This window comes from Bacillus rossius, chromosome 3 (genome assembly GCF_032445375.1).
Source record: "Bacillus rossius redtenbacheri isolate Brsri chromosome 3, Brsri_v3, whole genome shotgun sequence".
In the NCBI taxonomy this organism is placed as follows: domain Eukaryota; kingdom Metazoa; phylum Arthropoda; class Insecta; order Phasmatodea; family Bacillidae; genus Bacillus; species Bacillus rossius.
Genome location: NC_086332.1, coordinates 74,672,253 through 74,692,310, shown reverse-complemented (window position 1 = coordinate 74,692,310; position 20,058 = coordinate 74,672,253). Strand labels below are relative to the sequence as shown.

At 39.0% G+C, this 20,058-nt stretch overlaps 1 protein-coding gene across 4 annotated transcripts in view; it reads left to right on the top strand.

Moving 5' to 3' along the window:
* LOC134530906 (clustered mitochondria protein homolog) overlaps positions 1 to 20,058 on the top strand; it is a 216,767-nt gene that overhangs the window by 187,267 nt on the left and 9,442 nt on the right. For all 4 annotated transcript variants that reach the window (XM_063366208.1, XM_063366207.1, XM_063366206.1 and 1 more), the window contains 2 exons: positions 9,398 to 9,613; positions 17,492 to 17,700. In XM_063366208.1, coding sequence (XP_063222278.1) covers positions 9,398 to 9,613; positions 17,492 to 17,700 — 425 coding nt within the window. The remainder of the gene's footprint in view (positions 1 to 9,397; positions 9,614 to 17,491; positions 17,701 to 20,058) is intronic.

Below are 20,058 nucleotides of genomic sequence, written 5' to 3'. Positions count from 1 at the left end.
TTGAGTTAATGGCAGCGAAATGGCGCCATATTTGAATTTTGAAGCGTCCAACACTTGAATTAGTTAACATAAATCTAGGGTAAGCACTATTTACAAATCCAACATACCGCCCACCAAAATGCATATTTTAAACATTTATTGGGCGGGCAACGGGCACAGCTTCACCACAGGCCGTAGAAAGGTGCCTTGTTGGGTCTTCACCTCAGCCACTCTCACGACACCATCTGAGCCAGGAAAAGTCTTCACAATACGGCCTAACTTCCAGCACAATGGTGGTAGATTCGGATCTTTGATGAGAACCAAGGTGCCAACACTGAGGATGTCTTGGTCAGTTAGGCTCTTGGGTCGTTGCTGCAGCTGTTGTAGATAATCCTGGTGCCAGCGCTTCCAGAATGACTGATGCGCTTGCTGGATGAGTTGCCATCGAGACAAACGATTTAGCTTGAGGTGGGACAAATCTGGTTCGGGCACTAGTGCAGGAGGCCCCAAGACTAGAAAATGACTGGGTGTCAGAGCAGCCATGTCGTTTGGATTATTTGAGAGAGCACACAGAGGCCGTGAGTTGAGAATGGCCTCCACTTGTGTCATGAGAGTGTATAATTCTTCATAAGTGAGTACCTGAGCACCTACACTCTTTATGAGGAGAGACTTCACAGACTTTACACCTGCCTCCCACAGGCCTCCAAAATGTGGTGCTGATGGGGGATTGAAATGCCAGGTAACTTGGTGTTCAACCAGCGACTGAGCAAAGGAGTCATGTGTATCCTTGCTTGACATGAAGGCTCTTAGTCCAGTCAACAAGCGACTGGCACCGACAAAGTTAGTCCCGCAATCGCTGTGAAGGTCAGAGCATCGCCCCCGACGAGACAAGAAACGGCGAAAGGCAGCTATGAAAGCATCTGTCGTCAGATCAGAGGCCAGCTCCAAGTGGATTGCCTTGGTGGCAAAGCATACAAACAGGCACAAGTAGGCATCCTGGATGCGGGCCTTCCGCAGTCGGGACATGGTGATTTTAAAGGGTCCAGCATAGTCGACTCCTGTCTTGAGAAATGGCTTGGCTTGTGTGACACGATCGACTGGAAGATTACCCATGGGTGGGTTTCGAGGCACAGGGCGAACTCGAAAGCATAAAGTACACTTCTTCAGCCGTTGACGAATGAGGCCCCGAGCACCTACAATCTAGAAGTCACGTTGCACAGCAGACTGTAGTATGGTGGGACCACAGTGCATCAGATGGATGTGAAGGTGGTCAATTACAAGGTCTGTCAATCTGTGGTGTTTGGGCAGTAGAATTGGATGTCGTTGGTTGTAAGCCAAGTCTGATAGTTCCAAACGTCCGCCCACCCTGAGAATGCCAGCAGGATCCAAGAAGGGAGACAGCTTGAAGAGTGGACCCCGATATGGTTGGTTAGCTTGCAGAGCTTTGATATCAGATGCGAATGCTGAAGCCTGGGCTAAACGAACCCATACCATCATGGCATCTTTAAGCTCATTAGCATCTGGTGGACTACGGGGGGGAAGTTTCTTGAAGCGCAAACGTTGCACAAAGCGGAGACAATAGGCCGTAATGCGTTTGACCTTGCTTAAAGATGAGAACCTTTCCAGCAGCGTAGTGTCTGCCAGAGGGTTGACACTATGCAAGGTAAAGATCCGTTGTTCCATCACTGTTTCGTCCATGCTGTCCATCAAGCCGGTGAGTTGTGGCCATTCCTCTGGTGGCTTATACAGCCATGATGGACCGGTCCACCACAGCGAGTGGTCAGCTATCTCACTTGGAAACAAGCCCCTAGAGGCACAATCAGCCGGGTTGCTGTCTGACAACACATGATTCCAGTGCTTTGCTGGGACAAGGTCATGGATTTGGCCGACACGATTTGCAACAAAAGTTTTCCATTTATGAGGTGATCCACGGATCCAGTGGAGGACAACTGTAGAGTCTGTCCAGGCAAATATTTGGTCTAGGTTCACATGAGGTCCATAATTTTGCAAGATTCTATGCATTGTGCGAGCAAGCAGCAAAGCACCACAGAGTTCCAGGCGAGGCAATGACACTCTTTTAATTGGGGCTACCTTTGACCTTCCAACCAGAAGGTATACAGATACTGAGCCATCAGGTGAAGTGGCTCTGAGATAAACAACTGCCGCATAACCTTGCTCCGAACTATCAGAGAATCCATGGATCTCTAGTAAGAGTTCTCTTTGGGTCACTGGGACAAATCTTGAAATAGTGATGCTAGCCAGACTAGGAAGCTCTCGCTGGAACCGCTGCCACGTTGCAAGGATGTCGGCAGGAGGAGGGTCATCCCAATCTATGCATCGAATCCACAAGTGCTGAATGAGGCATTTTGCAAGCAGGACCACAGGTGACAGCCAACCTAGAGGGTCAAATATTCGCGCCAAGTCGGACAGTATGCTCCGCTTCGTAGCTGTCGAGGAAGTAGGTTGAACATTGTAAGCGAATGCATCCACTTCAGATTGCCACTGCAGACCCAATATTTTGACGGTGGGAAGTCCACAAGTGTTGTCCAAGGGGAGAGCCTTGCTGCCCTGCACCAAGTCTTCGGAAAGCCAAGAGAGCAGAGATAAATCATTACTGGCAAATTTTCGCAACTGAAAACCACCAGCCTTGAGGAGGTCAATTAACTCTCTTTGCAATGAGATAGCCTCACGTGCATTGGGTGCTCCAGTTACAACATCATCAACATACGTGTCTTTTAGGAGGACTGATGATGCCCGAGGGAATCTATCTTTCTCATCTGCAGCCAGTTGATGGAGTGTGCGGATAGCAAGGTAGGGTGCAGATGACACGCCATAGGTAACAGTGTTGAGCCTGTACTCACAAACTGGATCATCATCAGATGGTCGCCACAGAATTCGTTGACAGTCGCGGAATTCCTCTTGAACTAGAATCTGACGGTACATCTGTCGTATGTCAGCAGTAAATGCAACTGCATGATCTCGAAATGAGAGAAGAATGTCAGCTATGTCTCTCTGCAGTTTGGGTCCCGTAAGTAATTGATCATTCAGAGAAGTTCCTTTGCTGTCCTTGGCCGATGCATCAAAGACCACACGTAACTTTGTTGTACTACTGTCTGGTTTCAAAACTCCGTGATGCGGAATATAAAACGACGGTGTAGTCAACTGGGGTTCTTGAACCATTGACATATGACCCTGGTCAATGTAATCTGACATAAATTCTACATAGGATGCCTTAAAATGAGGGTTTTTGTTCATCTTGCGTTCAAGGTAGTGAAAACGTTTTAGTGCTTGAACACGTGATTCCTCAAAATGAGGTGAAGGCTCCTTGAAAGGTAAAGCCACACTATATCTACCATTCTCATCTCTTCTGCAAGTCTCGAGAAAGATCTGTTCACATCGAATGTCCTCAGAGGAAGGCTTTGGGGGTACAATAACCTCTTCCACCTCCCAAAACTGCCGAACTGTGTCGTCAAGTGTTGGTGTAATAGAATGAAGTGATACACAACTGAGCGATACTGCAGATGTGGGTACTCTCCCCATCACTACCCATCCAAAGACAGTGTCAATCGCTACAGGGACCTGGGTACTGAGACTTAGTGTGCGTCCGCTCAGCACATAGGGAAACAGATCTGCCCCAATTAGCACATCAATAGGCCCAGGCTGTGCATAGTGAGGGTCAGCTAGTTGCAAATGGGAAAGATGATCCCATGAATGAGGGTTCAGTTGTGTTGTAGGCAGTGAGCCAGTGATCTTAGGCAAAATGAAGGCAGTGAGTGACAATCGCGGACCCTCCTGACCAACTGGTTTCACTAAACAGTCAACTACTCCCCTAGCAACATGCACTGGTACCTGGGAAACACCGTAGACTGGCAGAGCTGCCTTTCGACGTATTAAGCCTAGCCTCTTCACACAACCTTCTGTCATGAAGCTGGATTGGCTGGCAGAGTCCAAGAGTGCTCGAACTGTGTGAGTCCTGCCAGAGCTGACTGGAATTTCTATGAGTGCAGTGGACAGCAAAATCGTAGATGGACTATCTTGATTATGCAGTTCGGATGCAGCCAAATATTGTCCAGGAGATGAAGCACACAACGCATTCACACCATCATGGTCTGGTGACTGTGGTCGCATGTCACTAAAATGAAGTAGTGTGTGATGTCGAGAGTCACAAGACCGACAATGAGAAGACGAAAGGCATGCACTTGCATGATGAGACGTTCGCAAGCAGTTCAAACAGAGGTTTCCTGACCTCACCATCTGATACCTTTCCTTTGGAGATGACTCAAGGAACTTGGGGCACTGGTAGATTTCGTGAGGTCCACTGCATATGACACACTTCACTGACTTGGAAACAGTGTTTCCTGCGAATGACTGATGTTGCACATATCTAGAAGCTGGCTTAGAATAAATAGACGACTTGCTCTTAAAGGTTTTCCCAGACGTCACTAGCTGTGACTCAGCTGCACGGCGATAACCCTCTAAAAATAACAAAAACTCGGTAAGCTTGGGTAACTCTGCTCCCTTGTCATTAATAAACAGCTCCCACTGGTTACGCAAAACCTTATCCAGCTTAGCTTCAATGATATGCAGCAACAGCGGGTCCCATTTTTCAACATTGACATCCAGCACTCGTAATGCCGCAATGTGCTCTGCCAGAAGAGACATCATCTTATTCACTGATGCTGGGGCCTCTAATGACACAGATGGTATTTGCATAATTGCTTCAATGTGCAATGAAACAATCAAGCGCTTGTTACTGTACCTCTTAGACAGTAGTTCCCAAGCAATACTATAGTTCGAATCAGTCAAGGGTAATGCCTGAATTACTGCCAACGCGTCACCAGACAAAGATGACTTTAGGTAAGATAGTCTCTCTACATTGGTGAGACTTCTGTTGTCTACAACTAGAGCCTCAAACAGATTTGAGAAGCTGAGCCATTCTGTTGGATTACCCTGAAAGTGGGGTAAATCAATAGCTGGCAGACGGGGTGACGACCCAGCTGCACATTGATTACGTGTTTCCTTGTTCCGGTTCTTAGAATCCTGCACTAATGTGTCCCAGATTGCATTAACTTCATAATAAAGATCGTCGAAGTGATTTAGCCTACTTGTATGCCTTGTGTCATCAAAATCAACTTGCTCCTTGCATGCCAATTCATAAGCCAAATGGTCATCTTCAAACCCATTACGAAGCTGAGATAAGTCCCGACAGGTTGCAAAGAATAATGACTGCTTGGAAGTGTCTGTAGTAACCCTTTTGGCCAGATCCGCGGCACGCTGTAATCGGTTTTCAGCACGCTCCAGACGTCGCTCCAGAGCTGAAACACTGTCAGTCATGGTTGTGTTTATTCTACTTAAGTACACTCAGTCAAAAATGGAAGCACCAACTAAAAATTTAAATGTAAACGATTTTTCAGCAAAAAATCGATTCTGAACCGAGTGGTGTTTATAAAATCGATTTTATAACTAAAATCGATTCTAAACCGAGTAGTGTTTAAATAATCGATTTTCAATGTCCTGCGAATCGATTTTGTATCGATATGTGTAGTAATACCGAACAAAGACTTGGCAAAATCTATGTTAACGGTCTACTTAATAATTCAAAGTCATTTTCACCGCCAGTCTTAGAAAACACGCAATCTTATAGCAGACCGGTCATTATCAGTATCTGGTTACCGTGGAAAGATAAGAAATAATAGTGCGGCACGACACAAAAGGCTTCGTCAGCACCAACACCGTCAGTGTGATAAAGGCAATTTTTATCTTCCCTTACGCACTCAGTTCTTATCTTCCCTTACGCACTCAGTTGTTATCTTCCCTTCCACTGGAAGCTAATAGCACATTAAGATGATAACCCGTTCACGTTTTTATGGCGGGGCAACGACGGACAAAGGAGACTCGGTACAATGAACGACGCAAACAAACACTCCGAATCTCTCCACGTAACTAGAACTGAGCCCGATAGCTCAGTAATCGCGGTTAGCGGATTGATCCGGCCCGGAGGACCAAATGTTTCGTACTGAAACTGTTACCAGATAACATGAAAGTCAAAAACGATAGCCGGACGTCCGATGACGCCGGTACCAGACGAACCACTGAGTCTTTTCTGATGGCCACCAGGATCGCTTGAGTTAATGGCAGCGAAATGGCGCCATATTTGAATTTTGAAGCGTCCAACACTTGAATTAGTTAACATAAATCTAGGGTAAGCACTATTTACAAATCCAACAATGTAATTTAACGATTGTCCACCGATTTTCAGCACAATCGGTACAGTTATTTAAAAGTAATGTTGAATATTCAAATATGTTTTGAACCAACAATGGTGTTTTACATTTACACATAATAATGCAAATTACAACTGGGATCTTTTGCACAATGTTTTAAAAAATATTGTAACACATTATAAATAAGTTTGGTGTATTTGGGATGTGTATTTGTTATAAAATTGAGTTATAAAAACCAAATAATAACATTCCCCTACCGTGAACAAAATTTTTATAAATGTATATATAACATCTGAAACTATTAATTATCAAATATGGCTTCGTGGGTGAGCGATCAGCGGCGCTATCTTCTAATTGTAAGGTTGTCAGTTCGAATCCCGGCAGGTGCAAAAATTTTTTTTTGTACTTGTAAAAATAAATACGACGCACGTAACATTTCAAAAGTAATAAATATATTTGAATAATTAATGCAAATAAAAGTAAATTTATTAATTAAATTGTACATTTCATTTCACTCCTTTGTATCCATACAAAATAGTGATAATTCAATAAAGATGATTTAATTTTATTCAGAAAAGTATGCAGAGGTAGATTTTATCATACAAAAGATAGAAAAATTAAAAAAAAAAATTTCTTCCTCAAAGAATATAATATTTTTAATGCCTAAATGGTTTGGTTGCAAAAACCTATTACGGTTCAGTCTCAGGCCGAATATATTTCCTTTTCTTCTGGATTAATCATTTCATCAATGTTTTGTTATGATGTTGTCACGTTAAACTATCGTCCGTAAACCGACTTTACAGACAACCAATTTTTTTTTTTTTTTTAATATTTAATGTGACAAATGTAGACAGATTACTAGGGTTCTGCGAATATTCGAAATTTCCGAATTAGAGTTTGAATTTTTTTATTTTCAATTCGTCAATTTGAATCAAATTCATTTTACAATAATTTGACTTGCAAAAACTGGTCTGGGTATACTAAAATAAGACATCCTACCCCCCCCCCCCCCCCCCCCCCCCCCCCCTAATGTTTAAAAGAAATGTAAATGAACGATTACATTTTCCACTTACAAAAATTATACAGCGAAACTCCTTATTTACGTTACCGTTATTTACGTTTTCACGTTATTTGAACCATTTTATTTCTGTCCCGTTTTAACTTCATTTGATGTAATGCAATAAATTCCCCGTTGTTTACAACGCACCTATTGCTTTACGCAGTTTATGCCATTCGTTCTGATAAAACTGCTTAATAACTTAATTATTCCTATTACATAGTAATCTGATGTGTAAATCGTGTTTTAAAGAAGTTTTTAAAAGTTATAAACTTCATCTTTAACGTCTTGGGAGTCGCTTTATACCGCTTATAAAAACGTAAGCAGCGCCAGTTTGGTTGTATTGATTCCTGTATTCCCTGTATAGAGCGTGCGCACGTAGTCGAAGATTTATATTAATAGCTCGCAGACTGCATGCACACGCGCGCTCTGTCAGGAACCGAGTTAACCCGCCCGATCGTTATGCGTATAGTTACAAATCACGTTCTTGCTACGGGTTTATTTTTTTTTACGTTGAATAAAATGGTTTTATTGCATCACTCATTAATTTAAATTATTTGGTGTGCTTACGCAACGTCTACTTTTTAAATAAACGTACTTTCCATGAATAGGTTTTGTTTTTATGGATTACTTTTTTTTTCTTTTTTCCATAATAGTAGCATCCACGGTCTCACCCCTAATTTTCAAACTTGATTTAAGAATAAAATGTGCGATGCTTAAGCAATAAAAACTGTAAATTTGTTATTTTTCTTTTGTACAACTTCCTTATGCTGTGATATTTTTATTAATATTTTTATCCTTGAAAGTCAAACATGCTTAATAAGGTAAGCTGTGATACTTTTTATGGTCTTTCCTTTATTTACACTTTCCTGCTTTTTAAACTTTTTTACTTTGACCCCATGAAAAGTGGAAATAAGTTTTACTGTAAGTAATGTGCATAGCCATGTTCCACTTTATAAAATAACCAACTAAAACTGTCAAACTTTCAAACACACTAATGATTGCCAGTCTGTAAATTTACAAAATACAGTAATTAGTATGATTGTATGTTAGTGCTACAGAAATATAATTTTTAATTTTTTTTTTTTTATTAATTTTTGAGAATCGGGTTGTGCTTCTTCAATATAGTCTCACTTTAATTTTAGTTACTTGATTTAAACTGTGAATTATGTGACAAGTTTTTGAAAGGTGGTATGTTAAAAAATTTTAATGATCTATGTTATTTTAATAAATAACCTCAAATTCGATTCGAAAAAAATTCGAAACTCATGAATTTTTTTGAAATTCGATTTGAACTGAAAAATCACAATTTGCAGATGTCTACAGATTACCTGTGATTATTATTTTTAAATACGACATTTTGTTGCAAAATGAGTACTGTACTGTTAAAAATAATGAGAAAGAATAATCAGTGCAACTTATTCTCACGAATACACAATACTATACATTTAAGCCACGTAATTATTATCGGAGACCAGTTATTTTGAAGTTTGTTTAGAGACAAACCTAATTTTTTTTGTTACACATCATATATTGCATCTATATCATTTCTGAGTACATATATATGGTTTAAGGCAAAACCTTAAATTTCACAAGAATGTATTAGGTATTTTACTCACTTGAAAGAATTATTTTCAGTAATAAAAGAATGTAAGAGACAGTATTACGGTGTTAACTGAACGTCATACGTACGACAGGCATATCGTACAAATGATGCCTTAACAAAAGATGACTTCCAATCCATGCTTGCTTTTATTGGTGAAGTGTCATACCGATGAAACGTCGTCCCTATGATGGGTGAAAAAGAGAACCATGCTTGCCCTGCAGGCCTATAGCCACAATTTACAATATTTCCTTCGAAAAAGAAACACGCAACACATTGTGAAAAGGGAAGAACTTTGTCGAAAAAAAACATTTGCTTTGTGTGTGCTGTCTTTTATATTATGAATGTTGTGTTGTGGCCAAAGCTGATTGTTATTGAAATTAGTGATTGCTTTTTAATGTCCTATCTCTTTTACTGTCTGTACTTGTGTTTATAAAATCAAGAATACAAATATTTTAATCACAGTGATAAATGTAACGCTGGTGGAGCCGAGTGTTGTGAACTGTAGTGTGGTCGTGTCGTGCCTGTCCTCAGAGCAACATCAGTCTGATACTGCACGCGGTCGGGGAGTACGAGCTCTCCCTGAGGTTCCTGGAGAAGGCGCTGGCCCTCAACATCCGCTACTACGGCCCCAAGTCCCTCAAGGTGGCCGTCAGCTACCACTTGGTGGCGAGGACCCAGAGCTGCATGGGCGACTTCCGTTCCGCCCTCAACAACGAGAAGGAGACTTACGCCATCTACAAGCAGCAGGTACCAACTAACTTCTCTCTCTGCACATTCTGAGAAGTCAGGGTAATGCCAGGGAATTTACTTAAAACTCTGGAAAAGCCATGGAAATTCCTCAGTGATGGTAAATTGAGGGGGAAATGTCATGCTTCGGTATGCTCTGACAACATTTTTTCCCCGGTGGTGATTTAGTGCATGGTCATACACACTCTAAAATGGTGTGTGCAACGTTCTGTTTGAACTAGTAGCCTGTATCTAGTTCTGGAGGCTGGATCGTCTTAATTTCTTTTATAAAATTGAATAATAGGTCAATTATTTTGAAAAATTTGCTAGAGAAGTTGTAATATTGGTCATGGAAAAACATGGAAAAGTCAAGGAGATTTTTTGCAACAGTTTCAGAACTCTATACTCGATTCTAAATTAAATTTTAATTTTTACAATTATGCACATAACATATGCTTATCTTCTGCCAAATTAATTGGATTTATCAAATTAGTTACGTAAGTGTAGGGACTCCAGAAACTAATTAAAATTAACCAAAAGCAGTGTTAACATAAAGAAAAATTAGTGTAAAAGGTCAGTACTAAAACAGAAAATCTGTGCGAAAAATCAGTGTGTAAAAAATATTGTGCGTATATGTTCCTTGAGTATATACATCACACTGTTATGTATCCAGATCCGTAGACAAATTTTATAATAAAATAATCAATACAAATTTAAGAATTATTAGTATGTTTACACTGGGTAGTAAAGCTAATATTTGAATTACCATTATTGTATCACTACAATATATAATTTATAGGATCTACCCTGTACCAGACTGAGTTTTGATCAAGTACACGGATTAGGTCGGACACATAACACTCAATTGTTCTTAATTAAATATAATGGATATTTAATTATGATGTCTATGTTTGATTATGACATCTATCAATTTCAATTATTATTTCTTTTTACGGTAAATCTGTTATATTTCCTCGGCTATAGTTTAATCTCAGGGTAGCATTTCTTGAGTTCTTTCTAACGAGACGTATGGGGGCCGAAAATGACTTGACTTCTTTCAACAGAAAACATATTATCCAGAAAATATTTGATTCATTTTAAATTATATTTAATTGTCAGCTTTTCTTGTTAAAAATATCACCGATTTCACTTTAGACTGTTACTTATATGTATATAATTATTGAATCTTGTAGAACACGAAAAAAAATGTAATAAAGTACACATACCACATCAGCAGGATGAACTTACAATACGAACATTTTTTCTTAAATGAACTCTACATCAATTCCTTTGGTATTTCCCAACAGATAGGATTAGTAATATTATTTTCAATCTTCTCTGCATTAATTACATACATTTTCCTTTTTAGCGTCCTTAGCAACCACCTTATTTTTTCATAAACAAGCCTTTCCAAAGAATAATGTACACATAGACATGGTTGTCTTTGACCGCAACCATGGAGTAGCAAATAAAAATAATTAAATGAATCACATGCACAATTTGTAAGATAACTATGCACTGTAACGGTACATAATTGCCGCTTCTGATGACACAAAACAGACTATGTCAGCACACAGTAATTCGACTATGGAGTTTTTGTGTTCATTAACAATCTCTAGAATCACATTAACCGTGTACACTCAACTGTATTACTAAATAAAACACGTACTATCGCTCGGGCGATCAACACACACTGTAACATAAACATTCACAACAATGGGTGATGTCTGTCCGAAGCAATGTTGCATCTCGTTGCACGAAGACGCACTGCATTATACCGCAGCATCTGACTCCATGCTCTGCATATCCTGCGTTGATGTTCAAAGACGACGACACAAACAAGCAGACATCACGGTGCACTCTTACCTCCATGATGAAAACAACAGTGTACCTGGGTAGAGGCAATGGTACAGGTCGATTGGCAGTGTCCTGGCAGTGGATACCACTCAAGCAGCTTCCTGGGTTGACAGGCAGTCACTAGTCGTCAGCCTCGGGGCTATGATAATGATTCTGGTCCATGCGTCGCTGCTGCCGATGACAGGCGCCGCTCCCAGGCGACAGCGCGATCACCGCGACAAAGCACGTGCACGCGGTCCGTGCCACTTCCGCCACTTGGACTCTCACAACCATCCGCTGATCGTCGTTCAGATACCCATTATACAAGTCTCTTAAATGGCTTTTGGGTTTAATGGTAGGTGTCCCAGCACTAACATATAACTAGCACACATTTTGAATAACGCGTGTTCTTGTTTCACAACAGAAATCGTCGCACACTTAGAAACATAGCATGTCCCAATTTCTAAATTAAATGTGTCTACTTGCACTCTTCCTTGAGCAAGTCTTACACCTACACAAAGCTTCTTTTCTTGAAGTTGTCTGGTACAGAATAGATCTTTTTTTTTAAAAAAAAAAAAACTAAATTAAATACACTTAATAATATTTAACACTAACGTGTTAGATTAACATAATAACCTAGGGTCAATTATTTAATTAGCTTGTCAGCTGAGGAAAAAAATATGTAAACAGTGTATAGCGATGCGTTGTGTTGACAAGGCGAATAAACGCTTTTCGGAGGCGTTGTAAATACCGTGCACCTTTCGTGTGCTTCTTAAGATAATTAAAATGTTCAAAATTTTCAATCCAATCGAAATAGTGTCAACTACGAGTGAGGATATATATATTTTCTTATTTCACTGGATACCAACTGAATTATCATCAAACAAGGTAATTACTCATTCTTGACAGTGTATTTGCAACTGTGTAGTCTCTTCCTTTATTTTGCAGATAATATTGATTGATTTAGAGCCTGATAGTTACGATGTTGTTCTAAAATACGCTTTTCGTCAGATCACAAAATGTAACAGGCGTTATTGAAATATACATGTGAGTAAAATCAGCTATCATCATATGATAAAATCTCGTCAAATTAAATAATACTGGCTCTCGTGCTTGAGTAGTGTACTAGTTGATACCGAATAGTTTCTGTATATCTTGACCTGACGTGTTAATGCCAAACTCATGGTTTGAACACAAATCACAGTAAATAGAATCTATGCTTTAAGTCCTCGGACTTAGCCGAACTGTGACATAATATTCCGTACGCAGGCGGTATCACACCTCACCTATACGTCGGACATCGACTGGAAAATAATTCAGCCGACACAAAAAAAAAACACAGTCAGTCAATTCCAGCGACTCGTCGGCACTTATAACTACTGTACCATACTGTTATACACGATGCAGCTGAATTTTCTCTCTACTCTGGAGAACTATGTAGATAATTAAATTTCATTTAACTGACCATACTCAATTGTTTACTTTCATAACAGATTACATTAGCATTGTGTTGACATCTATTTATCTCACTATCGGAGGCTTATATTCGCGTAATTGAGCAATATTGTATCTACCAATTACACGCTTAGTATCTACCTCAGCTAGCGTATAGCAATTTTCATTGATGACTTCAGTAATCACATATGGTCCAGTGAATAGTAAGAATAACTTGCTGGTTACATTATACCATTTCTTGCTAATATTGGATGTCTTACGAAGAACTAGCGATCCAATTTCGAAGCTACTTCTCTTAGATGCTGGCTTTCTTCGGCATCTTGTTGCTGCGGCAGACAGTAGTTTAGCCTGTACTAGCTGATGGACATCGCTCGTAGGTAGGTCTTCTCTTGATGATTTCTCGTCTAGTCCAGAAAGGTAACGCTGGTATATCGCATCGGAACGGTTCACACAAAGGATTTCAAATGGAGTTAACCTCTTTCCAGGTACTAGGGTCTCGGTCCGGGGCGATATTACCTTGACCCGTTCTAGTTTAACGTCTTGTCACCTTCCTCGCTTCCTGACGGCATCCAGATGCCTGCTTTGTTGGCATTATTTACAGCTGTTTGGAAATTTGGAGCTGTAGGGTTCAATGGCTCGTTCCTAGAAAAATAGCCATGTTGTTGTTGTGGTGATAAAGTTGAAGTGAACGGTGGTGGAAATGTAGAAATGATTTGTTTACTGTTCGAGGCGTACCCTGCTGTTCTGGGGCTGAGACGATCTCCTCGTACAGTAGGAGACTGAGATAATGGCTGTCGATCTTCCGTGCAGTGTCTCGACGCTTGCTTGTATTCTTTTGCCTCGTGCGCCTTGCGTGAATCTTCATATTCATCATCGGAATAAGCTCGCCGTTTCTCGTACATGGATTCCCTGGAAGGCTGTTGTTCTGGTGTTAGTGATCTTTGTCGGTTGTCGCTCCTGCTGTACCTATTCTGATGGTAATCCTCTTCATGATCATTATTGTACCACTTGTTGCGAGACCACCATGTTTTCCCCTTGTATGCAGCCTTTCGCTGGTGCTGGTTTGATTGTTGATAATTTCCCTTGAAATTGTTTCGGTGCCTTGGTCGTTCTTCCTGGTACTGCCAGCGTACGTAGTTTACCGCAGCTTTTCGTTCATCCTTAGGTCGATTATCTCTATTATGCCAATAGTTATGAACGGGAGTATTTTTTTGAATGTTGAACAATGTCGTGGACAAGATTATCGCGAGGTGTTTGTGTGCGATTCATTTTCTCGAGTTTATCAAAATTTAGTAGTTGTTCTCGGAAATCATTTATTTCTCTGTATGCCCTTCCAGTCAATTGCAATTGATATTTTATCGGTAATTGCGTCAGTATGGTGGCGATGAATTCGTCATCCGTCATCTGCAAATCCAAATAACGAGTGCGTTCAAACATGCTGGTTACATGAGCTTCTAGCGACATTCCTCGCTTATGATCATACCGCTCAGAATGTAGTTGCGCACGCAAATTTCCCTGGATCCTTAAGCTCCAGTATTGCTGTTTAAATGATTCTCTGAAATGTTCGTATGACGTGATCGTAGTGTTGACCATCTCCCACCAATAAAATGCGTGACTTTTTAAAGCAGTGTTTAGGCATTTTAATTTTTCTGTGTCCTGTAGTCCAAACGTTTGGGCGTATTCCTCAAACTTATTAAGGAATCTGATAGGATTTTCGGATGTTTTTCCGGAAAATGTCGGCATTGCCTCAGACCAATGGCGTGCCGGGTGATGCATAAGCGTGGCAGGGTCCATGTTTGGGGTACTGACGGTATTACTCAACAATGCCTGTCCTGAAATATGATCATTTACCGCTGTTTCAGGAATGTAATCGACTCTAGGTGCCTGAATAGGTGTAGTATTATTTATTGTTGGTAGGGGAGGTGACATATCACAGCTTATTTTGCTTAACCGCCGCTCCAGCTCCTTAACCTGGTTTCGTAACAGTTCAGTGTGACTACTTACTGTTTCGGTAGCTACCTGGATGCAGTTAGTTCCTAGAGCATCTACTCTGCTGTGAAAAGTAGCAGTAGACTCTTCCACCTGCTCTAACCTCAAATTCAGCTGTTCTGCCTGCTTGTGTATTTCAGACCTCAGTAACATATGGTTGTGCGTGCACTGGTTCTGAATTTCTTGTTGTTTCTCCTGAGCAGCAGTTAATAAAGACGTGGTCTTCGTTTCTAAAATATCAAGTCGCGACTGTCCTTGTGATACTCGTTCATTGAGATGTTCAATAGCAGAATTCTGTTCTGCTATATGTGCCCCTAACCTGTCCTGTAATTCCCCAATATCCCTCTGCACGTTACTTAGACCATCCTGAAAATCAGCACGTAGGCTAGACTGACCACTGCTCACCTTAACCTCTAAACCATTTATATCAGATCGTACGCTGTTCAAACCAGACTCTAGGCTAGATTGAAAATCTGACTTAAAACTAGCCAACACTTGTTGTAATATTTCCACGGTAATTACCGGTGTACGTGTGTACTCACTATTTGCAGTAATAGATCTGCCAACATCAACATTAATTTCGGTATCTTCACCTTGAAATTGTTCATATAATGTAGGGTGTTGAGTGTTAACTACAGTATATCATTGTTTTCTAACAATGCATCTGGCTGTACAAAAGCGTGAGATAAGTTTGGTTCGTTCAACAACGGCCGCTCCACCTCCTCGTTTTCCCCTTGTGTCATCAATGCACTGTCAATGCCAACATCATTAACATTATCTACTATACTTAGGTGATCCGAATTTGCAGTCAGATTTTCGCTACTTGATGATTGCTTTTCTACATTTAATTTGTTATCAGGATGCATTTCAGATCGATTTCGCAGACAATATCCGGCGGTAGTTTGTCTAGACATAGTAAATTTAGTGGGTTATACCACACAAAAGAATAATAACTATCAACCAAATCAAATCACTTTCTGGCTTAATATCGAGCCCCACGTTGTAGTGACAAATTTTTATGTGTGTATATGTTCCTTGAGTATTTACATCACACTGTTATGTATCCAGATCCATAGACAAATTTTATAATAAAATAATCAATACAAATTTAAGAATTATTAGTATGTTTACACTAGGTAGTAAAGCTAATATTTGAATTACCATTATTGTATCACTACAATATATAATTTATAGGATCTACCCTGTACCAGACTGAGTTTTGATCAAGTACACGGATTAGGTCGGACACATAACACTCAATTGTTCTTAATTAAATATAATGAATATTTAATTATGATGTCTATGTTTGATTATGACATCTATCAATTTCAATTATTATTTCTTTTTACGGTAAATCTGTTATATTTCCTCGGCTATAGTTTAATCTCAGGGTAGCATTTCTTGAGTTCTTTCTAACGAGACGTATGGGGGCCGAAAATGACTTGACTTCTTTCAACAGAAAACATATTATCCAGAAAATATTTGATTCATTTTAAATTATATTTAATTGTCAGCTTTTCTTGTTAAAAATATCACCGATTTCACTTTAGACTGTTACTTAAATGTATATAATTATTGAATCTTGTAGAACACGAAAAAAAATGTAATAAAGTACACATACCACATCAGCGGGATGAACTTACAATACGAACATTGTTTCTTAAATAAACTCTACGTCAATTCCTTTGGTATTTCCCAACAGATAGGATTAGTAATATTATTTTCAATCTTCTCGGCATTAATTACATACATTTTCCTTTTTAGCGTCCTTAGCAACCACCTTATTTTTTCATAAACAAGCCTTTCCAAAGAATAATGTACACATAGACATGGTTGTCTTTGACCGCAACCATGGAGTAGCAAATAAAAATAATTAAATGAATCACATGCACAATTTGTAAGATAACTATGCACCGTAACGGTACAATATGTAAGTCTAAAATTTGGTATCAATTCTTCATTTTTGGCTTTTACTCCCTTAAAATTTGTATTCTTCACCCTAGTTAAAAGTGGTAAGGTTAGATACAGTAATTGTAGTAGGCCTACTGTAAAATATGAATGGTTTGGCTAGGTTGCTACATAAAAATTACTGTGAAGTGGTGTGAATATTTGGTTAAGTTAGCTACATTAAAAATACAATAAAATAGTAAGGATGGTTGGTTAATTTAAGTTACCTAACTGGAAGCCTATCACGGAATTACCAGTTTGGTATTTAGTATTATAATAACTGTAGCAGTCGGAGATTCTGTTTAGTGGTAGAGATTTAACTAGATTGTTGAGATCTAGTAAGAAGTTTAAAACTAATGTTACAAAATTACAATAATTTTGTGATATTGACTTAACAAATTTACACCTAGCAGCAGGATTTCTGAGCTTTATATTATCCAACCTGTTGTTATTAACTGTAACGGTTATCACGTAATGTGTTAATGTTAAAGGTTAGTAACAATTTTTATGTAATGTAGCATTAAGATGTTAATTTGGTAGTGTTAATCTCAGTTTTAAACACTTGTAAAATATCCAAACCTCTCCCCCCTTAACCTTCTGCCATAGTGATTATTGGAGACGTGGTGTTAACGTGAGCAGTTACTCAGGAAGCCGAGTGGTGTTTATTCGCAGTTGGGGGAGAACCACGAGAAGACGCGGGAGTCCTCTGACTGCCTGAGACATCTCACCTCGCAGGCGGTGGTGCTGCAGAAGAAGATGAACGAGATCTACACGGGCAAGCCCGGAGCCAGCCTCCCCCCGATCCAGATACAGCCCCCGTCCATGGGCAGTGTTCTCGACATGCTCAACGTCATCAACGGCATCCTCTTTGTGCAGATCAGGTTACTACCAAGTACACAGGGCACACGTACCGTAATCACACCAGTCTGCTACTCTTACATGACATGTCATATCATGTGACAGTATTCATGCTGCTTGTGACAAGTCACAATTGTTCCCAGCTAAGATGACGAGTGTTTCTTGCACATACATAAACACTTGAAGAATATCTCAACACCTGTTGCAGGTAGTTGGGCATTAATTTCTGTCTATGATTCGAAAATGTTAGTTCTCAAATAAAAGAGATGAAATGAATGTTATCTTTTTGTTCTTCGCAAGGAAATAAAACAATGACCAATGAAACAAAGCACAGTACAAAAAAAAACACAATACAGTACAAACTGGGGATTTCCCCAGGAAATCTGCCTTCCTATTGACTACAATTATTATTCTTACAACTACTACAGTCAAACCTCTATCTATCGAACTCGCATGTATCGATTGTTTGTGTTTATCGTATACTTTCTACGGTCCCGCCAAAATTGCCATACAACTAAGGTTAAAAAAGTCAGCTTGTACCGATGTTCGAATTATCGTTATGTCCGCATTGATCGTACAAAATATGTGGTCCCGTCACTATAAATTATAATAAATGTTCGTTTAACCATAAATATTTTGCAGAAATAACCATATCTTAGACAGAAACCGTCATAAAAACAGTAACGATTGTATAAGTAAAAATCACCTTAAATCTGCAGCCGAGTAATGGAGCATGTAAACATGAAGAAAAGACAAATGAACAACAACTTACGAAGAAATATGGATGATGTACCATAACTACAGTACAAACCCAATTGTTATCTTACGATAATTACCATAAAAAGAACTACAGATTCTTTGTTGATACCATAATACTACAGAAGCACGATAGCTACCACATTTGCACTATAGTTACCGTAACAACCGAGATGTATATTTACAGTGATGGTAATGTACGTATTTATTTAAGACATATTACAATTAAAGAACATTACTGAAAAAAAAAGCATGTTAAATTTTTATATGTACGGTTAGCACATTTTGCGAAGAAATAATGAGATCTGAAAGAATGCAGTACTACTACGAAAAATGAAAAGGGTACTCGTGGATTTTTAGGTTATGGCAGTCTCTCATGTTTTTTCAGTAATATCGGCCGAAAATTAACAAGCGTATCGGAAGTAGGCAGAAATGCAGATTCAACTAAATATTGGCAAAATCGGCTTCTTCAGTACACATCTATATTTGATGGCATGAGTAAACATTTCAGACTTCAGGATATTGAAAAAGACTTTAATTTCCATGTAGGTTTATTGTGCGTATGTTTTTTTTTACAAGTGTAAATTGAATTAAGTAAAATGCTTCCATTTTTATTTTTTTTCAAATGATTAAACTTTAGTGACAAGTAACTGATATATTTCTGACACTAATTTTGAGGTTGAAATATTTTTTTCAAAATCTAAGAGTGAAGTCCACATCTATTGAATGTCCGCATCTACTGAATTTTTTTGTTGGTCCCCTGAAAAACGATAGATAGAGGTTTGACTGTATTCGGTTATTTCCTGGTCAGAGAACTCTTCCACTGTCCAGTGAAACGTTTCTGTCTCTTTAACTCTGGATGTGATAAAGTATTGTCTATCATTTCAGCGCCTCTATCTTATTTTCTTTTACTTAAACCACTATCATACATTCTAGAAACATCAACTACACTCTATGAAATACATATGTAAAATTATAAGTATAAAAGAACATTTAAATGAAACAAAACATTGAAAATCATAAATAGTAACCTAGTCAGAAAGGTGAAAACCAGTAAAAATATACTTAAAAGGTTTTTCTGAACAAGAATATTACAAACAATAAAATATAAATACAAAATTAGGTCTCAATGAACTTGAACTTACATAACCATCAGATACCTCCGAGTGACAAAAAATTACATTAATTCTTTTCTAAAACACTCGTGAAAGCTGAGAAGGACAGGGTTTTGCAATGCTAGATGCTGTAGCATGCAGGAGCATAGGAAAGAGAAAGAGTTATAACATTATAGAAAATTGATTAGCTTGAACATGATTTTACTCATACCTAAACATGAAACCTTCACATCATGTCGGTGTTATGAATCTCTCATGCTTTATTTTATACTGCAAAACCTAAAAGTAGGTAATTTAAACTGATCATTGCTTTTTGGGTATGAAATTGCTGGTCAACAGCAGTATGTGGAGTATGTGCGAGTGAGGAAGAGAGTGTGTGTGTGTGAATTAGTGCGTTTGTGAATGAGTAAATGTATGAGAGAGTATATTATGATAGAATAAATGAGTAAATATGTGAGAGAGTTACTGAGTGGTTGAGTGAGAGAGAGAATGAGAGATAGATATATCGGT